The sequence below is a fragment of the Oncorhynchus mykiss genome, chromosome 7 (genome assembly GCF_057628025.1).
Source record: "Oncorhynchus mykiss isolate SJ-2025 chromosome 7, ASM5762802v1, whole genome shotgun sequence".
Classification (NCBI taxonomy): Eukaryota; Metazoa; Chordata; class Actinopteri; order Salmoniformes; family Salmonidae; genus Oncorhynchus; species Oncorhynchus mykiss.
The window spans coordinates 72,510,386-72,532,680 of record NC_143028.1 but is presented as its reverse complement, the minus strand read 5'-3'; the positions used below and the strand labels follow the sequence as shown (position 1 = coordinate 72,532,680).

The following is a 22,295-nucleotide window of genomic DNA, read 5'->3' as shown; positions in this document are numbered from 1 at the left end:
GGTTGGTTTTATTTGTTTGTTTCATGATCATTACAGTGAGTCAGCATCTGTTCATTTGTGGATATCTCATTGATATACTGTAACACACTGACGTTCTGAGGTTTCTAACGTCTAGTTTTTATTGGATTCCTTGTTAGTTTCTTTGTTTCATCACAGTGAGTTGGGATCGGTTCATCGTGGATCATATCTTATTTATGTGACAGCAGCAATGCACTAACCTCAGGGAGAATAATGCATGCAGATAGATACAAATCTATTACCTTTGCCATCATCTCCTTGTTTAAATTGCAGCTCAGAAGATAGATTTATCGAGATGCGTGCACTCCTGAGTCCTACCTGACAATACATACAGATGAACTTAGTGAATGGGAAATAGATTTTCTATCACCCTCGAGAGATAAACAACCCAAACAGCGTGAGAGAATGTTTGGCTAATTAATTAGGTTGATACGTGGGTGAGCTGATATGAATATATTACAAGTCTAAATCGTTCTGAGATATTTTGCCCTTGGAAATGTGTCATCTTATATGGCATTAGAAAATGTTAGCCTGTAACGAAGCCAAGGTTTATAAGTGGCGAAGCGAGCTACAATATGAAGTATTACACTAACAAGCTAAATCGTTTCAAGATATGCTGGCATATACTGTATTTTTCCCTTGGCAACATACAAAAGTCACAGTCTATGATAGCAATTGAAATTCATGGGAGTGTGAAGCTGTGCATAATGAAATTATTATTTGTTATCTGAACACAACGCTGAAGGCCAGACATAATCACGGTCTAAACTCCAATCTGAACACAACACTGCAGGCCAGACATAATCACGGTCTAAACTCCAATCTGAACACAGTAGGATACACCCTCAGATCTCAACTGCTTAAATTAAGCAGAAGTAGATGGAGAAGGATGACGCTTCAAAAGATTTCTCATCTGAAGGTTGATGTCTTCTTCATGACATATGAGACAGTGAAGGTGATTATCCTCAGTCACTTACGGTGAAGGAGATCATCCTCAAGTCACTTGGGCACCTATTTAGACTCTTTCAACCTGAGGTCTGACCTGATGCCGGTCTCCTCCTCCCAACCTGAGGCCGGTCTTCTCCTCCCAACCTGAGGCCGGTCTCCTTCTCCTTATAGAAAACCGTGTCAAAAGGACACACGGTTCTTACTGGCTTAACACCTGCTGACATGCCATCTGAAACAGAGACGCTCTGGGAAGCAAGGCTGACCTTTATCTGCACATTGTAAATGATGCATTATCCTCTGAGAACACTGGAGTAAAATACTGGGCCGTGCAACTTAGACAATCTCAGAGCTGTCTAGGAGCAAATGCCAAGTAGATCATGTTTAGACAGATAGGGGAATGTGTGCGGCCAGTTATATTTAATAGGCTTCCTTCATACATTTTCTTTCAATCCTGAGGTAGTAGACAGGAAAGCGCATTTCAGCTGACGACAATATACACGTGTTCCTTTCACTATCAAGTTTTCATTTTTGAAGTGTAAAAAATGTCTTCAGATCCCAATTCCTTGTGTCATCTTTCAATCAGACAAGCAAAATGAATAATGGGAATGTATTTCGATCATAGTAAACACGAGTACAACTTATCGGCCAGTCAAATCTAATCAAGCCAAATTTTATTTGTCAAATGCGCCGAATACAACAGGTGAACCAGGAAATGCTTACTTACAAGCCCTTAATAACTCTTAAAGATCTCCACAGAACGGTGTCCCAACTTCGGGATGGTTGAGCAAATGTGCGCTAATGTGATTAGTATGACGTTGTAACTAAGGAAGGAACAGTGATGCCGAAACGTTGGTAAATACCCATTAAATTGCTGGGAGATTATATTTGGTGTGTACGACTTCCTTTATTTTGATAGTTTATAGTTGTAAGTAACAATAACATTTCCCAGGATATAGACAAATCTTCTGTGGGCAGAAAGCTTAGATTCTTGTTAATATAACTGCACTGTCCAATTTACAGTAGATATTACAGTGAAAACATACCATGCTATTTTTGAGGAGAGTGCACCATTATGTACTTGAAAATGTGTATATATAGACCAATTAGTCATATTTGGGCAGACTTGATACAACATTTTGAACAGAAATGCAATGGTTCATTGGATCAGTCTAACACTTTGCACATACACTGCTGCCATCTAGTGGCCATAATATAAATTGCACCTAGAGTCCTAAGTCAGATAAATGGCCTTTCATTTGCATTTCAAAGATGATGGAACAAAAAAACATGCTTTTTTTCTTTGTATGATCTTTTACCAGATCCTAACCAGATACCTAATGTCTTATGTTTTCCTACATTAATTCCACATTTCCACAAACTTCAAAGTGTTTCCTTTCAAATGGTATCAAGAATATGCATTTTATGTGAAAATTGAAAAAAAGGCGTCCGATCCTTAAGAGGTTTTAACCAACAATGCAGGTTTAAGAAAATACTTAAAAGTAAAAAATCTCACATACCCGACGTAGCTGTTCTGTCCTGCCGATGCACGGAAAACCCTACCAACTTCCACGACGCTGTGAAACATAAGATATTACAGTTTTTAATGTCCCGTTGGTAGGATAGTCTCGAACGGATCTCATCCACTTTATTTTTCAGTGATTGCATGTTGGCTAATAGAACGGATGGGTTATCCACTCGCTAACGAGTTCTCACAAAGCACCCGGATCTCAGCCCCCTGTATCTTTTGTCTTTTCATCATGCGAATGTCGGGGATTTGGGCCTGACATAGGAGAAACGGTATATCCTTCGCATCAGACTCATTAAAGAAAAAGTCTTTGTCCAGTTCGAGGTGAGTCATCGCTGTTCTGACATCCAGAACCTATTTTTGGTCATAAGAGATGGTAGCAGCAACATTATGTACAAAATAAGTTACAATGCGAAAAAACACACAAAATAGCACAATTGGTTTTGTAACCGTAAAATGGTAGCCATCACCTCCAGCGCCATTATGATCAGACATCCGTCCAAAGTAGAACAAATGAGTGTTTGAATATTGTTCATACTATTTGACACGGTCAACTGGTATGGGGCTATATACGTTACAAATAGACATTGACAGCAGGTGGCATAGTTGAAAATACTGAGCTTGTTGACTTCTGAAAGGGGATAGTCCACAATGCATCTCAGAAAAGGTCCTAGGAATCCTATTAAAACCTGTTTTAATACTACGAAAACTCCCAGCTCAGAGTAGGTTTTAGGTTCATGCTAAGACACTGCTAAAACTCAAACTCTCAGCCAGATGTAAAATCAATTCATAAAAGTTTATCTTAGCTTGTAATCGCGACAATTTCAGGTAACGCAAAGAAAAGATAATTATGACGCTCATTGACATTGTTGCAAATTATGGGGAATAACCAATGGCGAGGAGGCTTTGCCAGCTTTGACCTCTACTGCACACTTCAGACAAACGCAGGGAATGTGACTGTACATCAAATGTTGCAATGGTAAAATGTTTGATCAAATTTTCACCTGATATGATCACTTTGCCTACTATTAATTATTGCCTAATTTTCACCTGACATGATCGCTTTGCCAAATTGTAATTAATGTGCCTAATATGTTGGCATGAATAACTTTTATTTTTTTTACCAATTCTGATGGTTGGAAAAAGTGGATATATTTTGATAATATTACCATTATATCAACACACTCGTCACTCCCGTTTAAGAACTCTAAATCGCTTTGGCACAGGAAGCATCAAGTCACTTGCCAATAATGTTGCATTAAATGTTTGAAAGGTCTATAATTTTCATCGAAAACAATTAAAGTTAACATGAACCTCAAATGCCTTCAATTGACCAATTTTTATAGGCATACCCAATTTAGGCTTTTTAAAAAAAAAAAATTTTTTACAACGTCATATTTTGCTCCAAATCAATAACTTGAAGTAGCATGATATAGGTTAATTAAGTAATTGAAAGAAAAATATGTGATTATTTAGTAGCCCAGTGGTTATAAGCATGGCTATTTGGGCATATCATGTGAAATCAGGCCTCATGTGAAATCATTGTCAAAAGCGCAAGAGAAACTGTTGCATGTACAGATGTCGGATCTTAATTTGAGCCAGTTTGGAAATGTGAATTATTATGTGGATTATAGTTCATGGACATTTTTGTAGGGGTTGACACATTTGACACAAGTCGGAAATGTCAGAGTGGAAATTACAAACTTCAGAAGCCTTTTTAAACCTCAAATACACTACACGTTTTAAATGTCCTGCATTTCAGCAAAGTTCTCCTGCAACATTGGCGCAGGAACCACTGACTTTAAAAAAATTATCAAGTCACTTGCTGTTAACTCTTAACTGGTTAGGACAGCTCACGAGGTGTTCTAAGTGTCTGTCGACAAGGTGTGACTATTATGCCTAAAATGGCTTCATGCATAGCTTTTATTTCTACCCATAGGAGTAGAATGTCTCTACTCTTAGCACTTGTCTACTCTGAGGCTCTTTGTGGACACAGCCCCTGATGTCTAAGGCCATTAGTCTTCACTTATCCCAAGTGATGGAGAAATCAGTTTGAGGATGAGCAATTGCTTGCCAAATGTAATAGATTGAGTTAGTTTTGATTTGTTCACAAGGTAATCCTATGAGTATGACTAAATGCCCAGACAAGTGGATGTACACCTTTCCCTGTATGCTTGTTTCCTTGTTATGGTACCTCATTCAAAAAGGATTGGAATAGCCTGCCTATGAAATGCTCTATGGGCATAAAAGATGACCAGAGCTCCTGGGAACTGTCTTTTTGATGAATTACCCTGATTTGAAATAGCTTTTAGAGAAAGCCTATTGTGACACTTTGTTAAAAGCTCTACCTAAAATGTTTCCCTCTTAATTTCAGATCTTCCGTCGTGCTGACAAGAATGGTGAGTATACAACAACTCTACTTGTCAAGTGATGATTCATTTTGTCTCATGTGAATTTGTCGTTTTCTCATTCACCCTATTCCATTTCTAAAGTATCGTCCTCACACAGGATACCATTTATGGGGGAATATGCAGTTGTTGTTATGTTTTGTTCAATCAAAGAGCCAAATGACTCGCATGAAGGAAACAAGTGAGCCTCAAGTGAGGCTTTTCTCTCTTCACACTTCAGTGCGTCCCACTTTCCTCGCCCAATTAAAACCCTGGCAAGGAGGAGGAATATTGCTTTGACTGCAGAAAATGTGTCTTGGAAACAATGTAGGCTACAGTAGCTTACTATCAGACATTCTGTTGAGTTGGTACAGAAACCAATCAATTGGAATGGAAGTCTATTCTCATGATGGCATTTGAATAAAGGGTTGGATTTCATATGTAGAGCCAACTTCTCTCCATGATATACTGATTGGTGAACAATTACTGGTAATCCAATCAAAGCTAGTCCAATCACAGCTAATCCATTCATAACACAGGAGTGTTTCCTGGCCAGGTCACATGATCAGGGAAAAAACTTCTGGGCTCTATTTCAATTTGTCTTTCGACAATTCCTCACATCCTATCTCCTAACCTCCTTCTCAGCCATATGGAAAAGAAGGTTCAAGGTCCCCCCCTCAAACCTTCTTCAATATGTTTTGAAACTTGATCGTTTGGTCTGGGTTGCTATTGAATATATTGATGCTGCAGTATTAACTGTAGTATATGGGCAATGAATATTGGTTAAAGGGGCAATCTGGGATTGGTACATACAGTACCAGTCAAAAGTTTGGACAGTCAAAAGGGTTTTTCTTTATTTTTACTATTTTCTGCATTGTAGAATACTAGTGAAGACATCAAAACTATGAAATAACACATGGAATCATCTAGTAACCAAAAAAGTGTTAAACAAATCAAAATATATTTTATATTATACCTTGATGACAGCATTGCCATTTTTGGCATTCTCTCAACCAGCTTTTCCAACTGTCTTGAAGGAGTTCCCACATATGCTGAGCACTTGTTGGATACATTTCCTTCACTCTGTGGTCCAACTCATCCCAAACCATCTCAATTGGGTTGAGGTCGGGTGATTGTGGAGGCCAGGTCATCTGATGCAGCGCTCATCACTCTCCTTATTGGTCAAATAGCCCTTACACAGCCTGGAGGTTGAAAAACAAATGATAGTGGGACTAAGTGCAAACCAGATGGGATGGTGTATCACTGCAGAATGCTGTGGTAGCCATGCTGGTTAAGTTTGCCTTGAATTCTAAATAAATCACTGACAGTGTCACCAGCAAAGCACCCCCACACCATCACACCTCCTCCTCTATGCTTCACTGTGGAAACCACACATGCGGAGATCATCAGCTCACCTACTCTGTGTCTCACAAAGACACTGCGGTTCGAACCAAAAATCTCAAATTTGGACTCATCAGACCAAAAGACAGATTTCCACCAGTCTAATGTCCATTGCTCGTGTTTCTTGGCCCTTGCACATCTCTTCTTCATATTGCTGCCCTTTTGTACTGGTTTCTTTGCAGCAATTCGACCATGAAGGCCTGATTTACACAGTCTTCTCTGAACAGTTGATGTTGAGATGTGTCTGTTACTTGAACTATGTGAAGCATTTATTTGGGCTGCAATTTCTGAGGCTGGTAACTCTAATGAACGTATCCTCTGCAACAGAGGTAGGTCTTCCTTTCCTGTGGTGGTCCTCATGAGAGCCAGTTTCATTATAGCGCTTGATGGTTTTTGCAACTGCACAAGTTCTTGACATTTTCCAGATTGAGTGGCCTTCATGTCTTAAAGTAATAATGGACTGTTGTTTCTCTTTGCTTATTTGAGCTGTTCTTGCCATAATATGGACTTGGTCTTTTACCAAATAGGGTTATCTTCTGTATACCACCCCTACCTTGTCACAACACAACTGATTGACTCAAACGCATTAAGAAGGAAAGAAATTCCACTATTTAACTTTTAACAAGGTACACCTGTTAATTGAAATGCATTCCAGGTGACTACCTCATGAAGCTGGTTGAGAGAATGCCAAGAGTGCCAAGCTGTCATCAAGGCAAAGGGTGGCTACTTTGAAGAATCTCAAATATAAAATATATTTTCATTTGTTAGTATGTTTGAGTGCACATTTAGTCCACTGCTTAAATAATTTGTTCGTAACACTTACATTTCACTCAGAATGCCGAATATTCAATCAATTAATAACATTTGTTTTATAACGTCCTTTTTACACCAGCAGTTGTCACAAAGTGCTATACAGAAACCCAGCATAAAACCCAAAAGGGAAAGCAATGCAGATGCAGAAGCACAGTGGCTAGGAAATACTCCCTAGAAGGCAGGAACCTAGGAAGAAACCTAGAAAGGAACCAGGCTCGAGGGGTGGCAAGTCCTCTTCTGGCTGTGCAGGGTGGAGATTTCTGTTCGAGTGAGTGTCGTCGAAATGTATCATTATTTCTCACTGTCAGAGGATGATTGTCTTATGGACTCTGCAACAGTGGCACTCTCTGCTTGGCCTTGAAGACTGTTGTCTGTAGGAGTATGCTGAGGTTACACCTAGTCGCTGTTTTAACATTGTGTCTGTTTTAACATTTTAGGATTCGGGTGGGGAAGCTGCTCCTAGATCAGTACGTAGGGGAAACTTCACACCCGAAGCGTTGACTGTATGTCTCTCATAGGTTTTATTACATAACACAATCAGCTGTGTCAACTAATAGCTGTCATCCGCCTATTCGATTGATGTCTTTTCGTCAATAAAATTACAACAACACGTCAATCTGGATGTCCTTATGAAGACTTTCCCTCACATCTCCAAGCATAGCAATAATGTAATATAATTAGATATGAGTAAATTGACGAGTAAATTGAATGGTGGGAGGAATGAGTCAGGACAATATTATTCGAAAGCTACTTCTCTGCTATGCCACATGTTCCTGCTCTGCAAAATGACATCTTATTACTTTGGCCAGATTCAACAGTCCACCAGATGCTAACCTCAACTCAATCTCTGTATCTGTTTCTCTCCCCTTCTCTCTCTCGCTCTCTCCCCTTCCTTCCTTCTTCCTCTCTCTTGCTCCATTCTACATTTTCTCTCCCTTTCGCTCCCTCTCTCTTATCCCCCTCTTTCTTTGTCTCTTTCCTCTCTCTTTCCACAGTTGACAGACTTTCAGCGAGGCTTACTGGTACTGTTGTTGTGCACGCTTTGTGGGCATCTGTTGATGTAATCTGACAGGGCAGATTGGAGGGAGGGTGAATGTATGGCCGTTGGAAAGTAGCGAGAGGAGGAGAGTGGCCAGGCTTGATAGGCATCGTTCTGACTAAGATGGAGCTTGAGTCACTCCCTGATTTAGCTGGAGGCTAAAATGACAGGACAGTTAAATCATAGCTTATGTAGGAACAGGATTTTTTTCCTAACCATATTTAGGGCCAGGAGGTTTTCCTAACCGTGGTCAGGTCATCATGTATACTGTAGGTTTCATAAATTGTGCTTAAATTAACAGTGCCCTGCTTGTCAATCAAGCCATGACAGGTGTAACATTATCATCTTACAATGAGTGTTACACAATGTTCCAAAGGCCTTGTGTTAGTTCCTGTATCACTGATATAATTAAATATAATGAAAGTTGAAATGGTGCCAAGTCAGAGTAAGAGAGTATGAACTGCATTATACAGTGAAAGATAAGGCAATGATCTACAGATCCAGTCACAAGGGATTGCTGTCTTCTTCTGTCAAGTAAGGTACATTCCTATTGAGGACTTTCATCCCACAACAGGCGACTCAATCGCTTTTCCTTCATTCTGACACATCAGTAATAATGGATGAAATAAGCCGTAGGCATGGCAATAATATGCTCCTCTAGGTCGTCCTGGAACGACCTAGAGGAGCAACACATTTTAGTAAGCCATTTTAACTCAGAACTGTCAGAGAAGTGAACAAGCTCCCAGTAGTCACCATTAGGCTGCCAAAGAGCAAGCCATCAAATCTGGTGGCTTTGACAGCGAAACCTGGGAGGTCTCCAATCCCCTCATCGAAATGAAAGAAGGTCAGAGTCAGATGATGAAGGCACATGTACAGTGGGGCAAAAAAGTATTTAGTCAGCCACCAATTGTGCAAGTTCCCCCACTTAAAAAGATGAGAGAGGCCTGTAATTTTCATCATAGGTACACTTCAACTATGACAGACAAAATGAGAAAAAAAATCCAGAAAATCACATTGTAGGATTTTTTTAATGAATTTATTTGCAAATTATGATGGAAAATAGGTATTTGGTCAATAACAAAAGTTTATCTCAATACTTTGTTATATACCCTTTGTTGGCAATGACAGAGGTCAAACGTTTTCTGTAAGTCTTCACAAGGTTTTCACACACTGTTGCTGGTATTTTGGCCCATTCCTCCATGCAGATCTCCTCTAGGGCAGTGATGTTTTGGGGCTGTTGCTGGGCAACACGGACTTTCAACTCCCTCCAAAGATTTTCTATGGGGTTGAGATCTGGAGACTGGCTAGGCCACTCCAGGACCTTGAAATGTTTCTTACGAAGCCACTCCTTCGTTGCCCAGGCGGTGTGTTTGGGATCATTGTCATGCTGAAAGACCCAGCCACGTTTCATCTTTAATGCCCTTGCTGATGGAAGGAGGTTTTCACTCAAAATCTCACGATACATGGCCCCATTCATTCTTTCCTTTACACGGATCAGTCGTCCTGGTCCCTTTGCAGAAAAACAGCCCCGAAGCATGATGTTTCCACCCCCATGCTTCACAGTAAGTATGATGTTCTTTGGATGCAACTCAGCATTCTTTGTCCTCCAAACACGACGAGTTGAGTTTTTACCAAAAAGTTATATTTTGGTTTCATCTGACCATATGACATTCTCCCAATCTTCTTCTGGATCATCCAAATGCTCTCTAGCAAACTTCAGACGTGCCTGGACATGTACTGGCTTAAGCAGGGGGACACGTCTGGCACTGCAGGATTTGAGTCCCTGGCGGTGTAGTGTGTTACTGATGGTAGGCTTGGTTACTTTGGTCCCAGCTCTCTGCAGGTCATTCACTAGGTCCCCCCGTGTGGTTCTGGGATTTTTGCTCACCGTTCTTGTGATCATTTTGGAGTTCATAGTGGAGTTTGGATTGTGACTGTTTGAGGTTGTGGACAGGTGTCTTTTATACTGATAACAAGTTCAAACAGGTGCCATTAATACAGGTAATGAGTGGAGGACAGAGGAGCCTCTTAAAGAAGAAGTTACAGGTCTGTCAGAGCCAGAAATCTTGCTTGTTTGTAGGTGACCAAATACTTATTTTCCACCATCATTTGTAAATAAATTCATTAAAAATCCTACAATGTGATTTTCTGGATTTTTTTCCCTCATTTTGTCTGTCATAGTTGAAGTGTACCTATGATGAAAATTACAGGCCTCTCTCATCTTTTTAAGTGGGGGAACTTGCACACTTGGTGGCTGACTAAATACTTTTTTGCCCCACTGTATATTATCTACAACAACATGTACGAGAACAAGCTCTCCTAGAACAACATCTCCTAGTACAGCATCTCCTAGAACAACATCTCCTAGAACAATATGTCCTAGAATAACATGTACTGGAACAACATCTCCTAGAACAACATCTACTTGAACAACATCTACTTGAACATCATGTACTGGAACAACATCTCCTAGAACAACATGTACTAGAACAACATGTACTAGAACAACATCTCCTAGAACAACATCTACTAGAACACCATGTACTGGAACTGGAACAACATCTACTGGAACAACATATCCTAGAACAACATGTACTGCAACAACATTTACTAGAACAACATCTACTAGATCATCATGTACTGGAACTGGAACAACATGTACTGGAACAACACTTACTGGAACAACATGTACTAGATTAAGTGTGTTTCCTATTATTTGATCCTGTTTTTGAAACCTAGCCACCTGTGGCTGACATTTTGAAAAAAATAACTATAAAAGAGTGCAGACAGACAGCCTCCCATTGTTTTCTAGATCAAGCATCACAATGTTGTACCATATTTCCTGCATATCTACTTCGTATTATAACCCTTAGCCTGTTCTTCTTTCTGCTGATCTGCACAAAGCCACTGACTGCATCAGATAGGACCGCTTTGAACAAAACCTTTTCATTGTGTAAAAATGTCCCTCTTCCTATTACCACAACAAAGTTGTAAGCTATGTCTTTGGATCTGTTTGATGCAGCTTGTATAAGTGTATTAGCCGTTTGGTTGGGTCGTCGTTAGCTATTTCAGGTGAAAGGAGGTCGCGCTAAAGGCCTTGCATCATCCTCCCAGCCAGCGCATTACAAATTCAGAACAGCCATGATGAGGTCTGAGACAGATCCTAGCCAAACAGATGGTCCTCAAATTTGCCCTTGAAATGAGGCGAATCAACTGTCTGGAACTTCTGGCATATTGAATTATATTCATTGTTACCTTGTCGTGTGCAATTTGGCCAGATTGGCCTGATTATTTGGGCAGTTTGCTGGAAAGCTGCTCTGACACTTCTTTTTGATTGTTTGGATCATAGACATAGAATGATTCTGACTTCTATGGTTTGGGTATGGTTTGCCCTTTCAAATTTTGATTCACAAATGGCACCCTATTCCCTATATGGTGCACTACTTTTGACCAGAGCTTTATAGGCCCTGGTCAAAAGTAGTGCACTATATAGGGAACCGGGTGCCATTTGGGACATAACCAAAGTGTTATAAATCTGCTGATGACTTCCTTCTGTCCTTCAGCACGCCAGGTCTGGCTAACCGGCTGCTGGCTCCAACGTTTGTCTGTCTAGTTCTCCTGCCAAGCGACAGATTGACACCAGGAACATGTTTGTCACAAATCAGACAACTAAGGGCACTAAGGCAACTAAGGGCACTGAGCTCTTTCTGTGCCTTATGCTAGTGCTTAGTACAAAATGTAACAAACATCAACAACTGCCACTTGTGGTTGTATTCAGCAAAGTCATCGAATGCGTCCCAAATGGCACCCTATTCTCTCTATAGTGCACTACTTTTGACCAGTGCCCATATGACTGGGTGCCATTTGGTACAAAGCATTTGAAGCTATGATGTAGGCCAGTTCTATTTCTTCCAGACCTGGGTTCAAATAGTATTTGTTTTATATCAAATACTTTAAGCTGCTCTTGATTGAGCTTGCATGTATGCAACCAATGGGAACCCAAACCATCTGGCTCTCAAGGCAGGTCCATTAAACAGTCAAGTATTTGAAAGACCGCAAATACTATTTAAACCCTGGTTTGATTTCCTTTTGGCCATGTGTCTCAGTCAAGGATGCACAGTAAACTGTGGTGTTGTCTTTTCAGATGACGGAAAACTGTCGTTTGATGAGTTCAATGCTTATTTTGCCGACGGGATTCTCACCACTGAGGAGTTGCAGGAGCTCTTCTACTCCATAGACGGAAGGCAGAATAAGTATGTTCCCTCTCTGCAACATGCATGGTTTGTAACATGGTTTCTAACATGGTTTGTAACATTGATTAGGTTAAAGGAACACATAGCACAGGCACATTTACAATTCCTGAACATGCAGCATCCTTGTATGCTCGACCAAGTGTTTTGCAGAACTAAGCAACAACAGAGTAGATGGTGGATAATCAGAATCAGTACGATATTGTGTAATTTACCATGCATAGACCACATCAGATTTTTTTTATGCTGTGTTATACTTCACACGGCACTTACAATCCTTTTTTTGCAATAAAAGAAATCCCTCACTTGGTAATGACAACATGTAAAAGACTGTTGAGCATCAGTGTAATATAGCAGCAACAACAGAGACAGTTTTTTAAAGAAAACTGAACCATGAATTACAGTTTCTCCTGGCCTACAGAGTACTTTTAGGGTGAGGAACCACCTAATATCAAGTTATAAATCCTGAACTTCCCCTTTAAAAGCCTTTCTCTCCTGAAGTGGCAAAAGTTTAACGTTTCATTGTTTAAGCCTGTTGACTTGATTGCCTTTGGCAGAATGGAAATGTAGATTCATTGAGCACTTAACAACTTGCTCCCCCAACGTGAACAATTTCACATTATAACATTTAAAGTCCAAGCCCTTGTTATGGAGATTAGCTTGTCCTTCAAAGTCCCTGCAGCTTAGCTGAACAAATAGAGAAACACACACAGAGCACTCCTTGCAAACGCCGCAGGCCAGGATTCTCCCAGACTTCTCTCAAAGTAATGAATACTTCTGAACATTCTGTTCAATTTTGGGATTATGTTAATGCTTATGTTAATGAACACACAGCTGGAATGCCAAGGACATCTTCCTGCCACAGTGAAGATCAGTGTTACTCTTCTAGTGAAAACACATTAGCAGCTACAAGCTAATTCCCTTGAAGTGACAAAGGGCATCGCAGCTTTCAAAAGGGCGGATTTTAGCATCAACAATGATAAATTACAGCGGAAGGTAATAGGTGCAATGCAGGTTGCACATTCCAATTACACAAGTCATTTACCAGGTTTACTTTTGCTCTTAATTTGGCAGTCCAAGACGAGCCAATAAAAGGCTAGCAAATGCCAGCAGGGAAGATGCTTTTATAGGTGCATATATTAGGCTAATACTAATGACAGCATGTTAAGTGGTTGTCTTTTAGGCGGTCATTTCTGCCCAGCCATCCATTTCAGCCTAGAGAATTCTGACTTGAATAGTTCAAATATTGTTCAACAATGTTGGCTCCAATTAACAAGGAAATTGCATTTCCAGAGAGGGGTTCAAATCAAATGTATTTATATAGCCCTTCGTACATCAGCTGACATCTCAAAGTGCTGTACAGAAACCCAGCCTAAAACCCCAAACAGCAAGCAATGCAGGTGTAGAAGCACGGTGGCTATGAAAAACTCCCTAGAAAGGCCAAAACCTAGGAAGAAACCTAGAGAGGAACCAGGCTATGTGGGGTGGCCAGTCCTCTTCTGGCTGTGCCGGGTGGAGATTATAACAGAACATGGCCAAGATGTTCAAATGTTCATAAATGACCAGCATGGTCCAATAATAATAAGGCAGAACAGTTGAAACTGGAGCAGCAGCACGGCCAGGTGGACTGGGGACAGCAAGGAGTCATCATGTCAGGTAGTCCTGAGGCATGGTCCTAGGGCTCAGGTCCTCCGAGAGAGAGAAAGAAAGAGAGAATTAGAGAGAGCACACTTAAATTCACACAGGACACCGAATAGGACAGGAGAAGTACTCCAGATATAACAAACTGACCCTAGCCCCCCGACACAAACTACTGCAGCATAAATACTGGAGGCTGAGACAGGAGGGGTCAGGAGACACTGTGGCCCCATCCGAGGACACCCCCGGACAGGGCCAAACGGGAAGGATATAACCCCACCCACTTCACACCACTAGAGGGATATCTTCAACCACCAACTTCAACAACCATCTTGAGACAAGGCCGAGTATAGCCCACAAAGATCTCCACCACGGCACAACCCAAGGGGGGGCACCAACCCAGACAGGAATATCACATCAGTGACTCAACCCACTCAAGTGACGCACCCCTACCTAGGGACGGTATGAAAGAGCCCCAGTAAGCCAGTGACTCAGCCCCTGTAATAGGGTTAGAGGCAGAGAATCCCAGTGGAAAGAGGGGAACCGGCCAGGCAGAGACAGCAAGGGCGGTTCGTTGCTCCAGAGCCTTTCCGTTCACCTTCCCACTCCTGGGCCAGACTACACCCAATCATATGACCCACTGAAGAGATGAGTCTTCAGTAAAGACTTAAAGGTTGAGACCGAGTTTGCGTCTCTTACATGGGTAGGCAGACCATTCCATAAAAATGGAGCTCTATAGGAGAAAGCCCTGCCTCCAGCTGTTTGCTTAGAAATTATAGGGACAATTAGGAGGCCTGCGTCTTGTGACCGTAGCGTACGTGTAGGTATGTACGGCAGGACCAAATCAGAGAGATAGGTAGGAGCAAGCCCATGTAATGCTTTGTAGGTTAGCAGTAAAACCTTGAAATCAGCCCTTGCCTTGACAGGAAGCCAGTGTAGGGAGGCTAGCACTGGAGTAATATGATATATTTTTTTGGTTCTAGTCAGGATTCTAGCAGCCGTATTTAGCACTAACTGAAGTTTATTTAGTGCTTTATCCGGGTAGCCGGAAAGTAGAGCATTGCAGTAGTCTAACCTAGAAGTGACAAAAGCATGGATTAATTTTTCATCATTTTTGGACAGAAAGTTTCTGATTTTTGCAATCTTACGTAGATGGAAAAAAGCTGTCCTTGAAATGGTCTTGCTATGTTCTTCAAAAGAGAGATCAGGGTCCAGAGTAACGCCGAGGTCCTTCACAGTTTTATTTGAGACGACTGTACAACCATTAAGATTAATTGTCAGATTCAACAGAAGATCTCTTTGTTTCTTGGGACCTAGAACAAGCATCTCTGTTTTGTCCGAGTTTAAAAGTAGAAAGTTTGCAGCCATCCACTTCCTATGTCTGACTATGTCTGAAACACATGCTTCTAGCGAGGGCAATTTTGGGGCTTCATCATGTTTCATTGAAATGTACAGCTGTGTGTCATCCGCATAGCAGTGAAAGTTAACATTATGTTTTCGAATGACATCCCCAAGAGGTAAAATATATAGTGAAAACAATAGTGGTCCTAAAACGGAACCTTGAGGAACACCGAAATGTACAGTTGATTTGTCAGAGGACAAACCATTCACAGAGACAGACTGATATCTTTCCGACAGATAAGATCTACACCAGGCCGTTTAGACCAATTTGGGTTTCCAATCTCTCCAAAAGAATGTGCTGATCGATGGTGTCAAAAGCAGCACTAAGGTCTAGGAGCACTAAGGTCTAGGAGCACTAAGGCCTAGGAGCACGAGGACAGATGTAGAGCCTGGGTCTGATGCCATTAAAAGGTCATCTCCCACCTTCACAAGTGCAGTCTCAGTGCTATGATGGGGTCTAAAACCAGACTGAAGCGTTTCGTATACATTTTTTGTCTTCAGGAAGGCAGTGAATTGCTGCCTAATTGCTGCCTAAATATTTTGAGAGGAATGGAAGATTCCTAGGCCGATAGTTTTTTATATTTTCTGGGTCAAGGTTTGGCTTTTTCAAGAGAGGCTTTATTACTGCCACTTTTAGTGAGTTTGATACACATTCGGTGGATAGAGAGACGTTTATTATGTTCAACATAGGAGGGCCAAGCACAGGAAGCAGCTCTTTCAGTAGTTTAGTTGGATTAGGGTCCAGTATGCAGCTTGAAGGATTAGAGGCCATGATTATTTTCATCATTGTCAAGAGATATAGTAATAATAGAGAGAGTTCACATTTCTTTAATCAAAGCCTGTAGGCTTCAATCAGACACTATGAGAGAAAAAGTGTGAGGTGAGTTAATCGTACTCCTAGGATGAACAAGGATTCTGTTTTTCCAAGATGATTAGGAAGAAAGCATTGTAATTGGCACATTTTATCTAACTTTTATTGAGCTTATTAATTCCTGAAAGTTTTACAGTACATGGGGTTTATGGCACCCGACGTGCTTCAATGACTTAAATGATTCAATTAACTCTCTTTCCCCTCTTTTTCTTTTCTGCTACATTGTAGCAACCTAGACACCGACAAGCTTTCAGGTGAGTGTTGGGCCTACTGTCTGTGTTAATGTGGCCTATCCTTTCTTCACATTAACCCTGCAATCTCCCCAACGTACTTCCAGTTAAGCATTGGTCTCACCTGTGGAGCTTTTGTGCTCAACCATGCTATGTCAGTATCTTATTGTTGTGATAGGCTGTCAAACATTAGCATAATCTTCCTCGTTATTGTCATCACATCACCATTCCCATCTACATCATCCGCATCATCGCCGATCATCATCTGTTATTATCAGTCTGTGTATAAACTGTAACCTGACAGACATCTAGATCTCCAGCTTATGGAGGTGAGTGGCAGATGGTCTGGAAAGCCAAGGAATAGTACAAAGACATGTAAACACTCACTTCCGAGAATAAATCTGCTGCATCATTTATTGAATGGCAAAAGCGTCAGTCGTGCAGCAGCTTGACGTCAGGGGGAAGTTAACTATCTCTCATCACTGTAAGTGCCTTCGCTGCGTCATCTTGGAGTTAGTCCAATGGACATCGGTCAATGTCTGCTTCATAGGTGAAGGAAATCCAGGACACTCTTTGATTGGTGAAAGTTAAAATGTCCTGATTCATTTGACATTACCATGGTCAAGTATGACTACAGTTGGCATTATCATGGTCAAGTATGACTACAGTTGGCATTACCATGGTCAAGTATGACTACAGTTGGCATTATCATGGTCAAGTATGACTACAGTTGGCATTACCATGGTCAAGTATGACTACAGTTGGCATTATCATGGTCAAGTATGACTACAGTTGGCATTACCATGGTCAAGTATGACTACAGTTGGCATTATCATGGTCAAGTATGACTACAGTTGACATTACCATGGTCACGTATGACTACAGTTGCATTACTATGGTCAAGTATGACTACAGTTGACATTATCATGGTCAAGTATGACTACAGTTGACATTACCATGGTCAAGTGTGATTACAGTTGACATTACCATGGTCAAGTGTGACTACAGTTGACATTACCATTGTCAAGTATAACTACAGTTGACATTACCATTGTCAAGTGTGACTACAGTTGACATTACCATGGGCAAGTGTGACTACAGTTGACATTACCATGGGCAAGTGTGACTACAGTTGACATTATCATGGGCAAGTATGACTACAGTTGACATTACCATGGTCAAGTATGACTACAGTCGGCATTATCATGGTCAAGTATGACTACAGTTGACATTATCATGGCCAAGTATGACTACAGTTGACATTATCATGGTCAAGTATGACTACAGTTGACATTATCATGGTCAAGTATGACTACAGTTGGCACACTGACACACTTCATTAAGCGTTTTGGCTTAAAGGTCGACTTTGGGCAAAAAATAAACTGCATGACTGATCAGTGTACCATAATACCAGGTCATTTAATGCTTAAAAACGAATTGTATGAATAAGATATTTGGCTACAGAGGTGAAAGGTCGTCAACACATTTTTTATTTAACTAGGCAAGTCGGTTGAGAACAAATTCTTATTTACAATGATGGCCTCCTCCGGCCAAACCCGGACGACACTGGGACATTTGTGCGCCGCCCTATGGGACTCCCAATAAAGGCCGGATGTGATACAGGGTCTGTAGTGACGCCTCTAGCACTGAGATGCAGTGCTTTAGACCACTGCACCACCTGGGAGCCCAATGTTTTAATGTCACATACACAAGTACAGTGAAATGTCTTTCTTGCAAATTCAAATCCCAACAATGCAATAATCAATAACAATGTATTACTAGAAAAAAAACACGAGAAATGTGAAGATGTATTAAGAACACAATAACTAAGTAAGCATACTATATACAGGGTCAGTTCCAATACTATATTAACAATGTGCAGGGATACTGAAGTGATGGAGGTAGATATGTATTGAATAAGGGGACTAGGCATCAGGATATAAGATGAACACATACGCTGAGCTTGTATGTGAGTGGGTGTTTGTAGTCAGTATAAATGTATGTGCATGTTATGTGTGAGTGAGTAAATTATGGAGTATGAGTGTGTAGGGACCTGTGAGTATGTAGGGACCTGTGTGTGTGTGCATAGAGACAAAAATGAAAATGTCAATGAGGATATAAGATTGATTCAGGTAGTCCGTGTAGCTATTTTGTTAGCTCTTTATCAGTGTTATTGCTTGGGGATTGAAGCTGTTCAAGAGCCTGTTGGTGCCAGACTTGATGCTCCTGTACCGCTTGCCTTGCGGAAGCAGAGGGAATAGTCTGACTTGAGTGGTTAAGTCTAATGATTTTCCAGGCCTTCCTACCACACCACCTGATATAGATGTCCTGGATGGCAGGGAGCTCGGCCCCAGTAATGTACTGGTCTGTCCCCGCCACACTCTCTAGCACCATGCGATCAAAGACGGTGCTATCGCCGCACAAGGCAGTGATGCAGCCAGTCAATATGCTCTCAATGGTGCAGCTGTAGAACCTTTTAAAGATTTGAGGGCCCATGCCAAACTTTTTCAACCTCCTGAGGGGGAAGAGGTCTTCTTCACGACTGTGTGCGTATTTAGACCATTTTAAGTCTTTAGTGTTTTGGACACCGAGGAACTTGAAGCGGTCTACCTGCTCCACTGCAGCCCCGTCGATGTGGATTGGGGCGTGCTTGCTCCTTTGTTTCCTGTAGTACACAATCAGCTCTTTGGTCTTGCTGACGTTGAGGGAGAGGTTGAAGCACACACACCTGTGGAGCCCCTGTGTTAAGGGTCAGCGTGCCCGGAAGTGATTTTATCTACCCTCACCACCTGGGGGCGGCCCGTCAGGAAGCCCAGGATCCAGTTGCAGAGGGAGGTGTTCAGACCTAGAGTCCTATACTTGGTGATGAGCTTTGAAGGGAAAATGGTGTTGAACGCTGAGCTGTAGTCCATGAACAGCACTCTCACATAGGTATTCCTCTTATCAAGGTAGGTGAGGGCAGTGTGGATAGCAATTGAGATTGCGTCATCTATGGATCTGTTGGGGCGGTATGCAAATTGGAGTGGGTCTAGGGTGTCTGGGATGATGGAGTTAATGTGTGCCATAACCAGCCTCTCAAAGCACTTCATGATTACAGATGTGAGTGCTACAGGGCGATAGTCATTGTGGCATGAAGCCTTAGAGTTCTTGGGAACAGGAATGATGATGGTCATCTTAAACATGTAGGGATTACAGACTGGGACAAGGAGAGGTTGTTCTGCAGCTGTTCTGCATATCCTCTGAGAACGGCCCCGCGGCCTTGCGTGGGTTGACCTGATTTAAAGATCTTTTTCATCTTGGCCTCGAAGAGCGAGATGACCAAATCATCTGGGTCGGTGACGGCACTCACACCCAGCATGCTGTTGTTGTCAATGCATGCATAAAATGCATTGACTTTGTCTGGTAGAGCGGTATCGTTGGGAAGATCAAAGTTGGGTCTTCCTTTTGTAATCCGTAATGGACTGTAGCCCCTGCCACTTGAGGCAGGCGTCGGAGACTGTGTAATATGATACCACTTTATTCCTATATTGTCCTTTTGCTCGTTTGATGACTCTGCGGAGTTGTAGCGGTACTTCTTGTGCTTATTCCTGTCCTTGGCCATAGCCTCAGGGTTGTCTACGAAAGCTCTGTATGCGGTATTCCTGTCCTTGGCCATATCCTCATGGCTCTGTATGTGGTAGTCCTGTCCTTGGCCATAGCCTCAGGGTTGTCTACGATGGCTCTGTATGTGGTAGTCCTGTCCTTGGCCATATCCCCAGGGTTGTCTACGATGGCTCTGTATGTGGTATTCCTGTCCTTGGCCATAGCCTTAGGGTTGTCTATGAAAGCTCTGCATGTGGTATTCCTGTCCTTGGCCATAGCCTCAGGGTTGTCTACAATGGCTCTGTATGTGGTAGTCCTGTCCTTGGCCATATCCCCAGGGTTGTCTACGATGGCCCTGTATGTGGTAGTCCTGTCCTTTAATTTAGCTACAACCTCAGTGTTAATCCAGGGCTTTTGATTGGGGAAGCAGCGAACCCTCACGGCTGGGACAACGTCGTCGATACTGGCTAGCTAAAGTGGCTAGCTTTGCTAATGAACTGACTACGTCGGCAGTGGCGCCCATGACCACACATTGACGAACCACCAACGGCACACCACATTTCTGTTTGAACATGTAGATGAGGGGCGAGCTTGGACAGTTTTTCGTGACCAAAGTCAACCTTTTAATTACTTTCCGACTTTATAAGAGGTTATAACAGTTTATCCAATCAATGTCTACTCTTGTGTTTCAGAATGTACCATTCTATTTGGTTCTTTGATCAGTCAATACATTTTTCAGAGACAGATCAAAGAGCAAAGATGTCATTATCAGGGAACGCTCTTGCAATATCGTGCACATTAGATATCCAACTGAATTTTTACGTTTATACCTTACTGTACAGTATAAGAAACTGGTGAGTCTATGTTAAATAAACAAATGTTTGCTTATTTCAGATTACTTTGCTCAACACTTGGGGGAGTATATGAATGTCCTCTCTGCTCTGGAAACCCTAAACGTTGCCATCTTGAAGGCCATGGACAAAACTAAAGAGGTAAGCCTTTGTGTGAACTATTTTAAGACATCATACCCATCCATGCTCAAGGGTTACTGTCAAATAGATGAGTGAATTCAATAATACTTTGAAAATATACCCTTCTTTCCTCTGCACCTTGAAGTAATCACTGATGTAACAGGATTGCATAGGTGAAAGCAAGAGTTCACAGCTTGGTGACTGTGGGCCACAGAATATACTCTATACCTACAGTGCTTAGTGAAAGTCTACCCCGTATCTTTTCAAGTACTGTGGTGGCAGCATCACGTTATCTGTATGCTTGTCACCGGCAGGGACTGGGGACTTTGTCAGGTTCAAAATAAATATGAAAGGAGCATAGCCCAGATAAAAAGTGAGAGAGAATCCTACCTCAGTCTTCTGAATACCTGACGATGGGATAGTTTTTTTTTTTTTTTTCAGAGGGACAATACACACATTGTAATGCCAAAGACACACCAGAATGGCTTTCCAAGAGGTGTTGAGTGTTCCTGAATAGTCTCAGACCCGACTTAAATCTGTGTGAAAATCAGTGACAAGGTTTGAATATTGCTGTCCATCAATGATTCCCAACCAAATGTACTAATCTTGAGCAATTTTGACAAAAACAATGGATATATGTTGCCCTAAGATTTGTGCAAATTTGGTAGAATCTTATTCAAAATGATTGACAGCTGTAATGGCTTCCAAAGGTGCCACCGCCAGGTATTAACTCTTGGGTGTGAAGACATACTCAATTGAGATATCTCCGTTTTTTTATAAATTTATTCTATAATTTGGCTTTTACTTTGGAAGTGTGCAGTAGCTTGTGTAGATCAATAAGTATTTTATTTTATTTTAAGGCAGCAAAATATGAAAACTGTGCAAAGGGTGTGTAGACTTTCACTAGGCATTGTATGTTTTGTATTATGAACTGTAAATGCTACACAGTCCATTGAATGGGAGCTATAGAATATATTCTATAGGGTCTAGATAAAGCCTGCTGAATGCACCTTATGTAGAATATACCTTACGATATAGGCTACAGAATATACCTTATGTAGAATGTACAGTGCATTCGGAAAGTATTCAGACCCCTTCCCTTTTTCAACATTTTGTTACGTTACAGCCTTATTCTAGAATGTATTAAGAAAACATTTTCCTCATACATTTTTGCAAATTTATTAAACAAAAACTGAAATACCTTTTTTATATAAGTATTCA

At 41.4% G+C, this 22,295-nt stretch overlaps 1 protein-coding gene across 1 annotated transcript in view; it reads left to right on the top strand.

Moving 5' to 3' along the window:
• The window catches only part of necab3 (N-terminal EF-hand calcium binding protein 3), a 48,965-nt gene that overhangs the window by 5,608 nt on the left and 21,062 nt on the right, over positions 1-22,295 (top strand). The window contains exons 2-5 of the mRNA XM_036984132.2: positions 4,866-4,890; positions 12,276-12,384; positions 16,520-16,545; positions 20,998-21,095. Of these exons, the coding sequence (XP_036840027.2) occupies positions 4,866-4,890; positions 12,276-12,384; positions 16,520-16,545; positions 20,998-21,095 (258 nt within the window). The remainder of the gene's footprint in view (positions 1-4,865; positions 4,891-12,275; positions 12,385-16,519; positions 16,546-20,997; positions 21,096-22,295) is intronic.